At 37.1% G+C, this 9,580-nt stretch overlaps 2 protein-coding genes across 6 annotated transcripts in view; both read right to left on the minus strand.

The window, feature by feature from the left end:
* The window catches only part of KIF14 (kinesin family member 14), a 27,174-nt gene extending 25,719 nt beyond the window's left edge, over positions 1–1,455 (minus strand). For both annotated transcript variants that reach the window (XR_001860463.1, XM_008630218.2), the window contains exon 1: positions 364–1,455. The gene's annotated coding sequence lies outside the window, so the exon portion shown is untranslated. The remainder of the gene's footprint in view (positions 1–363) is intronic.
* Positions 1,456–1,673: 218 nt separating this feature from the next.
* Positions 1,674–9,580, minus strand: part of DDX59 (DEAD-box helicase 59) — a 17,863-nt gene continuing 9,956 nt past the window's right edge. Inside the window, exons 1-8 of one of the 4 annotated variants that reach the window (XM_017729727.1) lie at positions 9,444–9,573; positions 7,552–8,375; positions 6,235–6,402; positions 5,408–5,497; positions 4,755–5,006; positions 4,439–4,591; positions 3,844–3,972; positions 1,674–2,144 (exon numbers count right to left, since the gene is read on the minus strand). In XM_017729727.1, coding sequence (XP_017585216.1) covers positions 1,881–2,144; positions 3,844–3,972; positions 4,439–4,591; positions 4,755–5,006; positions 5,408–5,497; positions 6,235–6,402; positions 7,552–8,364 — 1,869 coding nt within the window. In that variant the 5' untranslated portion in view covers positions 8,365–8,375; positions 9,444–9,573 and the 3' untranslated portion in view covers positions 1,674–1,880. Of the gene's footprint in view, positions 2,145–3,843; positions 3,973–4,438; positions 4,592–4,754; positions 5,007–5,407; positions 5,498–6,234; positions 6,403–7,551; positions 8,376–9,401; positions 9,574–9,580 lie in introns of those variants that run through there. The other 3 variants (XM_008630219.2, XM_017729726.1, XM_017729728.1) reach the window with 3 other exon arrangements.

Consider the following 9,580-nt stretch of genomic DNA (forward strand, 5'->3'; position numbering starts at 1 on the left):
GTGAGCGCTGAGGCGCGGGCAGGGCGCGGGCCGGGACCGCACCCAGCTCCACCCGCTCCGCACGGCCAACCTCAGCCCCGGCAGGGCAGCTACACCGCACCTCGTGCACAGCCAAAGCACGGGTGAAAAGGGGACGAAAAACGGGTGGGAAAGGAATTAAAAGAACTCATGACACTTAGGCAATGTTGGCACTCCGAGCAGCACCAGGAGAAGAAATAAAAACAGGGTGCTGGAATCGATAGATATATACGCCCACAAAAGACCCATTGATAATAAAATATATTATACATAACCATGTAAACCCAGTAACAATAAGAATGCTTGCTGCAAGATAACAGAACCAAGTTGCTGACACAATTTTACCTTTACAGATCCTGTACTTGAATTTAGTTCCTGAGACAAACGTGGTGTAGAACTGTTGTTTGATTTCACGATTGTTGAACACAATTTGTGGAATTTTGGTACAGCAAGGTGGCCATGGGTAGAGGTGTCCGAACTTCTAAACATACCAATGGCTAAATTTGTCTGCAGGAGTGTTACACAAAAACATTTTATAGGCAGGAGTGGATTATTTCCAACGAGAGAGAAAAATCAACAAATTCCATCTCTAAAGAAGACATTATTTTGATATGATGCCAAATTGAAAATAGCACTAAAAGCATGGCAACGGTTTTACACATTGTTGTGAATTATGTTAAGGGGAAAAATGTTGTAAACAATGTCAAAGGAATTCAACACCCCTAACGTGTCTTCGGACAGACCCCAGCTCTTGTTTGAACTTGGCTCTACAATTCAAGATTGATATCAAACAGTCATATTCAACAACTCCCACCAAATTGTCTCCTCACATCTACAACATTAGTCCCTGAAGTAGTATCTGGCACTGGTGCCACACTCATGTCATCAGTCCTGCGCTATGTAAGACCCACTCTTTTTATTTCTTGTCAGGGAAAAAAATAAGCTACTAAGCTCTTAACAATTTCTTTGCCACCAGTCAATTTATCCCATTGCTGTCCTTTGGCCAAAGAGCAGACATACAATGCACAGGGCTGACATCTAACTCCCTGCCAAAAAGGGATGAGGCATCACAGCAGCATGAAAGGTCTGATGAAACTGATTTTTCAAACTTCAGTTTAAAAGTGGGAAGGGGGGGAAAAAAAAAAAAAGGAAGTTCCAATTATGACCTATCTCAGATTTAGGATGGGAAATCATACAACACTATTTTAATACAGTTTTGACCTCATTTCCCAAAAAAAAAAGGAAGAACATCTGGTGTCAGAGCATGGCAAGTTATGCTTAAATGAGTAATTATGACCATTTATACATTAATTAAATTTCATTAGATAAAAACCAAATTATAGCGTTTATCTCATTTCTCTTCAATGAAGTTACACTAATAACAAATTATTTCTGGTATTGCAAAGTCCTTGAGCAAAACTTCCAGCTAGTCCACAAACACTAAAGGAGAAACTAAATTTTCAGTACAAACAAGTTTACAAACAAAACTTGCATATATGTTCCTAAGAAACCCCAAGAAAGCATACTGAGGACTTGGAGAAATATTCCCAGTGGAAGATTTTATTTAAACTAACAGAATGAGATTTTCAGAGGTTTGGGGAGGCTAATCTGCCACTAATTTTTTTTTTTTGAAAGTAAGATCAAAGACTACTAGCTGTGAAAAAGGGTTACAGAGTACTTTTACTAGGTACTACTGTAATTTAAGCACACAATGGGCACTATTTCAAAATAAAGATGAGATAAAAATGAGACTCCCTAAAAAAGGTACAAATTTTTTCTAAAAATGCAATATACAAGGCAACATTTCATATTTCTTTTTAATCATTCTTTATTGTAATTACATAACTATAAATATGCCTTTATTACCTCTGAGAATTATTTTTGTTGTGTTTTTTAATAATGTCCATAATATTATCTCCTGTTACAAGGCTACTCTGTAATTGTTTAAGTCTCTGTTGTTCCCTTCTTTTCTGGTCATGCAGATATGGGGAATTAAGCAGCTGTGGGGGAAGAATGGTGCCTGTGGGTTTTACTCTCTTCACAACATCCCAAAAGAGCTTCTTGCTGTTGTTATTGATAAAAGTAATTGCAGTTCCACTGTGACCCAATCTCCCTGCTCTTCCAACCTGAAAAAGCATAAATTCATTTTAAGTTAGCATTATTAAATGGAAGTCCTTCAAATAGTCTTAGAAGTTTATGGTTTTGTTACGAAACAGCAAGTAAACCTAAGCAACAGGGCCAAATCCCTATCTTACCTCTAAGCACAAAGCTACTTACAATAAACTTCCTGAATTCAGGATATGTAGATCTGAAGCTGTAGCTGAAATGCATCTATAATTGTGACTTGTTTATGGGACACAGCAGAAGTCCAATACTGATACCGAGATATGAGGTACAGACTATGGGCAAAGGCCTACAGTAGATCTGATCCAAAGAAAGGGTTTTTAAAAAATCTGTGTTATAGAGATGCCACATACATCAAGCACAGTATGCACCAGCATGTCTACAAAAATGCCCTTACTTTCAATGTCCTTTAAATTATTTACCAATATTATCTAAAATGCTTGAACAAATTAGAAAAGAATCTACAAAGACTCTCTATTTAGGAACAGCTAATATGTTCATATTGGTATAGTTTTGATGCTAGGAAAAAACATTTTTATTTACTTAATACATGCTTGAAACTTTAGCAGAAAGATAATTAAAAATAAGAGGGAAGTACTGCAGTTGTTAATAACACAGAATACTTGAGGAGTTCATTACAGTGGATAACTTCCAGAGGTCCTTCTTATCTGTTTGGAACAAAGTTTACTTCAAAGTCAGATCAGTTCCCTCAAGGCCTTATTTCAAGTGTCTCTAAGCACAAAGGTACCATCACCCCTCTGGCCTCTTCCACTGCCTGACTCCCCTCACTGCGAAAATTTTTTCCTCCTCCTATGAGGCCATTAATTTCCCTTGTAGCAAGTTATGACTGTTGGCTCCTGTCCTTTCCCTGGGCATCTTCAAGGAGAGTCTGGCTCTGTCTCCTCTGTAACCACCCAAATGGAAGACAGCAATTAAGTCTCTAGTGCAGCCCAAACAAGCCCAGTTCCCTCAGCCCGTCCTCAAGCGTCACATGCACCAGCCCCCTGACTTCACCTGGACTCCCGCCAGTTTGTTGGCTTTTCCCATAGCTGATATTCTCAGAACTGCACACAGTAGCACTGTGTCTTCCTAATGCCACAAAGAGGGCAAGAATGAGTTCTCTTGACGTGCCAGCTAAACTAGGGCTGGGGACTGTGCATATAAATGCACTCACACGTTCAATGCACAGATCATCTTTTCTAAAGCAGGAAATCCACAGAAAAAAAATATCAGAGGAGATGCTTGACTAGAAAGAGGGGGAGAAATCAAGTTAGTGACTGCTTTCCTGACTATTAATGTATATCCCGCACTGTCCATGAGCTGCAGCTGCAAGAGGAGTATTTGACCTTTCTTCACACAATAAAAAAAATTGTAAACTTTGTTTTCTATAGACACAAAATGATACAAGAGAGTACAAAACAGAAAGAACAATACTGCAAAAGTAAGTTATTTAAAGATGCTCTTCTATGTTTTAGTAACTTAATACAGGGTATAATAAGAACAGTATTCTAGATTTGAGTGATTTACATGGGAAACTTATGGAAGACATATCCAGCACCATTTTTTCCTTTCCTATAAAAACAATATTCTGAAGAGGAAAATGATATTTCTGTTTACATTTGAATTTAAATTTCCACAGGTGGATGTCATATTTCAACATACTTTTCAAATAAAGCATTAGCAATGTATTTATTAATTTACCTGATGTACGTATTCATCCATAGTTGAAGGCATATCAAAATTCACCACCAGTTTGACATTGACAAGGTCAAGCCCTCGTCCAAGGACTCCAGTACTTACTATAACTTCATACTTCTCTTGAAGTAATCCCTGGCAAGGGAGAAACAAACAAAAATTAATTCTTTTTTCCTTATTTGTATTTTGAACCTCTCTAAGCATAGGAGATAAATAAACCCAGTGGCATTATTCTACTGTAGAAGAGAGAATGGCTCCCTGTATTCTTGGTTTAGACAGGAATATAATCCACAGAGGTAACTAAAGAGAGATCAAACCCACAGTTTTAATTCCAAAAATCATCAATTACAGTTAAATGCTTATTTAAATTCCCATTTCAAATAATCTGTGAAACAGTCTCTGTATTTACCTACATTTAAAAATGGGATTATTATCTACAGTTTTGCTTAGTCCCATCTGTCTCTCATCTCCCCCAGCAATACCTCAGGTATTACTGCAGAAAAGCAGTCAATTATGACTTCAGTCACTCAAATGAAACCACACTTAAAAAAAAGGCCATTTGAAATCTACCAAAACACCTTTATCTTTAGCAGGCACAAACCTGTAATATGTCTGTTCTTTCCACTTGAGACTTTTCAGAATGCATAGCTGTGCACTGCAATCCTGTAATCTTATGAACAGCATCACTCAACAGATCTGCTCCTAGTTTACAGTCCACAAACACCAACACTGGAGGCTTGAAGAGCTTCTTGTCCTGTAAAATTAAATAGCTTATTTAAAAAGGTATTACAACCATCGGCTGTTCACCATCAGCATGGATTCGATTTCTCCTGACCATGAGATGAGAACCTGACAGAGATGTGGAAAGACATGAATCATTTTATAAACTGCTCTTATGAGAAAAATATTAAACTTACATTTAGTATTTCAAACAGTTTTTTCTTTTTAGATGGTTCTTCTATCCACAAGATAATTTGCCGAACATTGGAACACGGCAGATTCTTTTCTCCAATTGTTATTCTTACAAAATTGTGCAGAAGCTGATTTGCTAAGTGCTCAATGCCCACTGGAATCGTGGCTGACACCAGTATGGTTTGATGATCATGAGAGATATCTTCCAAAATATCCAACACTTGCTGCTGGAAACCCATTTTTAACATGGTATCCACCTAAATGAAAAATATTACATTTGTACCACATTCTTTCCATGAACAGCAGGATCCTGAACTTTGAATTGACAGAAGAACCATAATGTGCGTGACTGGCATGTAACAATCCAAATGCAGGAGTATTTACAGTCAGAAAAAAAGCTAAGTGAGAAAATTAAAAACAAATGGTTCACACTGGTCTAACAGTATTATCCTGTCAGGTACCTAAATCTTTTACAGCAATAGAACATATGTTGTTTAAACACACCTCAAACTGTGTCAAAAAATAAAACTGTCTCTTAAGAAATACACTGTATTTTTATAACAAACACCCTGTATGTTTAATCAGATGGACTAGCCACTCACACTATTCTTCCAGCACCTCTGTATAGATAATAAAGCTTTGATAAATAAGAACTTACTTCATCCACCACAACAATTTTTATACTGTGCAGTTGAACAGAACTTTGCTTTAAAATCTCAAGAAGTCTTCCAGGTGTTGCTATTATCACCTAAAAAAAAAAAAAAAAAAAAAAAAAAAAAAAAAAAAGGAGGAAAAACCCCACAGAAGTAAAAAAAAAAAAAAAAAAAAAAAAAAAAAAAAAAAAAAAAAAAAAAAAAAAAAAAAAAAAAAAAAAAAAAAAAAAAAAAAAAAAAAAAAAAAAAAAAAAAAAAAAAAAAAAAAAAAAAAAAAAAAAAAAAAAAGGAGGAAAAAACCCACAGGAGTTAGAAACTCCATGAAAGAACAGAGGACCATCCTAGAAAAACTGTAAAATTCCAGCACATACATAATAACAGCAGTAATTAGTGAAATTACTTGCATTCAAGTAAGTCATAAAACTTTTAGAAAACTTATAAATTATGAAGACTTAAAAGGAAATGGACCTTTTAAAGCTCTAATGGAAGTGTCTAAGTTACACACAATAAAATCTGCATGAAAAACAAACTACTTTTTGCTGTCAATTACAACTCCTTGTCTAAAATACTGGCGTATTTCAGTCTTTGAAACCAGCAATATCACACATTAAATATTCTAAAAACAAACAAAAAAAAAGCTATTAGATGTTTAATCAGAAGTCAAAATGTTTTTTAAAAACTGTGTAACTGTAAAATTTTCAGGAGGTAAAAAATGTTTCAGTAGCACAGACTTAGGAGAAAGCCATCTTTGTGTGTTCATACATGTCACCAGTAACATCTTTCTTTTCTGTGAATATGACAATGTAGCTCTCCACACTCAGTCAGCACTCACCTTCACACTCTGCTTGAGCCGGTGCAGCTGTGGGGGCAGGGGCAAACCTCCCACCAGCAGAACTGTCCTCATGTTGGGTAACCCAGCCATCAGCTCCTTCACCTGTCTCTCTATCTGAATTGCCAGCTCCCTTGTTGGTGCCAAAATAAGGGCAGATGGAGTTTCTGTCTAGAAAGGAGACAAAAAAATCGGATTAACATGGAATTGCTTTATTATTTAGACAAAAAGCTTTCAAATTTCCCAAAGTAATCTTTTACATTAAAAATGAGAACTATTTTTAACAGCAAAATAAAATTAATTCTTGATATATACTTTAACTTGTCCTTTACCGTGAAGATGAAGAATTGGAAAGACTGTGTACAGACATACTTTTCACTGAGGTTCCAATTTTGAGCCTGTTATTATAAACATATATCTGTCTTGCAGACTTTAATGATAATCAAACAGGGGAACTATTGGAGTGTAATACACTTACATACTTCTACATAATGCTTTCTTTCTTAAAACTAATGCTGGAGTACTTTGAAGAATAAAAGAGTTACTTAAATCATCTTTCAATTATTCATTTGAAAAGGTTTACACACATTTGTGTGTATATATACATGTAGCTATAAAGGTATCTAAACAGTGCAAAGCATCACTAGAATCAGGTCCAGAATTCTCTGATATATTTTTATGCATCTCTTTTTGAATAAAACAACTAAAGCAAAAAACAATTCTGAACCACACATAAGGTACAGAATACTATTTGCCATTGCTTCTAATCATACATTAATGTCTTTACAAAACAGAAATTTTCTTAACTCTTTTTCCCACACTATCAAAGGGGAGACTGTGTAACTAGAGGATTTCAGAAATTTTATTACCCCAAATTCCTGTAGTTTTTTGACAGTCAACCAAACATATTCCAAGAGAAATTACTCTGTGAAATTACGCAAATGCCAGCAACTGTCTTCGAGCCATCTGATCTATGAAGATACAGGAAGAACTTACAGAGGGACTGGAATTACTTTCACTTTCTATTTTAAGTCATTTAGGAAGTTTACCACAATATTTAATTAACTTTCTCAACAAGGAGGAACTGTGTAATAGATAATATTGATAAAATTGCTTTATCTGACCAAAGTGAAAAAACATTCAATTTCACTAAAAATAATCAGCACCTCCCCCCTCCAAGAACCAAATGCTTTATCAATCAAAAGTCAAATAAATCATTGAATGTTCATGAAAACCGCTGCAATCACAGTCTCCATTACACTGGGAATCCAAGAGACAAATTTGCAAACTGCTTTCCCTAACTACCCAAAGTTTCATTACCTCTTTCAAAACCTTCATAATAACAGGAAGCAGGAAAGCTGCTGTTTTTCCAGAGCCCGTGTCAGCACTAGCCAGAATATCCCTCCCTAACAGTCCAACAGGGATCATTTGCATTTGGATGGGAGTTGGGACTTCATAGCCAGAATTCTTTAAATTATTGTTTAAAGTTTCAGGAAAACCACAGTGTTCAAACTCTACAATAGGTCTTGGAACTTGCTGGCCCTGGACAGCAATACCCAGCTGGAGTTTAAGGTTCTCAACCTGCTCATCTTGCAAACCTAAAATAAAGGAATGATCTTTGTAGAAATAAGGTGTATTAAGCAGGTGAGCTTCTGCTTGCGAATCTGTGCATTGATCAGATCTTAGCTGCTTCTCCTTTGCTTGAGTTTGTAGAAGGTGTTTGGCTTTACATTCCAAGCTACAAACATCTTCATCTGTTTTATCGCAGATATACTCCCCATAGCGGCCACACACAACACACACAGGCTCTCCAGGCTCTGCCCAGCGCTGGGATTTGCTGAAGGATTTTATGGGTTCTTCCAAAGAACCATCTTCGTCAGTATTTTGGTTGTCCTTTCCCAAAGGTGTATTAGCAACACCAAGGTCTGCAGCTGCAGGTTCTGTATGTTCTTGTACAGTTTCACTCAAATTGTATGTTGAAGCAGAAGTTTCTGTTCCAACTGACTTACAGTCCTGGAACTCAGTGGTCTCCTCTAGCAAAGATCCTCCAGAAGACAGTTTATGTTTCTTAGCTGTACAACTTCTGTCCTCATCAGGAGTCCTCTTGACTTTAACGGATCGTGGTAGAAACATGCTTCAGTTCACTAGAAAGAAAATGGTTACAGTTGTTAGAAACGACTACTATTGAAAAAGGGACATTTTACTGTTACCACAAACAAAAAAAGAAAATCTAGCAAATATTGGCAAACACAGAAACCTACTCTCAATCCCTGAAAAGATCCAGAAACTGCCTTGTTTCAAAATTATCTTGACCTTAACAATGTTGATGCCAAGAAGTATTTTAAAACAACAGTGGAAGCATAGAATATAGAGATCTATCTACAGTTAATTGTCAGTACTAGGCCTTTGCAACTGAGTAAAAACTTTGCTTTTTACTGTGTGGAAATTTATCCATTTTGAGAGTCAGTTATATTTAAATCCCTGGAGTTCCTACTTCTAAGATGAAACCACAGATGCAAGCATTCTTCTAAGCTATGGGAAAAAAAGCCCAACCAACCTAAACCAAATAAAACAATCAGTTTTGTAAAGAATGTAAAATTCAATACAGGACCCGTGTAAGATCACTCTTTTTCTTGTTCTTTTTAAAGTCCACTTATAATTACAAAGCTGCAAACTTTTGAGATCTGCTTAGAGTCCAGCTCTTCTTGTTCAAGCTGTCCAAAAACAAGCAAAGACTCACATTATCAATTTGCCAAATATATACCATAATACGAGAGACAAATTAAGTGTTCAAAAATACCATAACTCTTATATTCTGAAATATATATATTCTGAAAATACCGTAACTTTTATATTCTGAAACTTCGAAAGCATCAGATACGATCACCAATCGTTTGCTATCATACAATTAGTATAAAAAGTACACCAAATACGGCAATTTTATTCTGAATAAATTGCACTGTGTCTACCAGTCCCTACGAACTTCTTCTTGCACTAGTTTTTAAAAAATACACCAAGCTATGTCTGTGTGTACAGACAGCTGTGTTTGTGTAACTGGGGGCAATCCCGAGGTCGCGGCAGCAGCGCCGGCCCGCAGAGCTCCGCGGGCTGACCGCGGGTGCCGGGGGCCGCTGCTCCTCCGCGCTCCCGGCCTAGAAGCCAAATCTCACCATTTCATTTTTCGCGCCTCATGAGAATCTCCCAGAACAAACCTCTCGGCAAGCTCAGCAACCTCTCGGGCGGGGGAACGCTCACGCAGAGTGCCGGGCTGACGGACGCGCTGCTCGGGAGGGACCCGCGGGGACCCCGGGCAGCACGGCAGGCTCTTCCACGCCCGCTCTCTGGGCAC

This window comes from Corvus brachyrhynchos, unplaced genomic scaffold, assembly GCF_000691975.1.
Source record: "Corvus brachyrhynchos isolate BGI_N302 unplaced genomic scaffold, ASM69197v1 scaffold101, whole genome shotgun sequence".
Lineage (NCBI taxonomy): Eukaryota > Metazoa > Chordata > Aves > Passeriformes > Corvidae > Corvus > Corvus brachyrhynchos.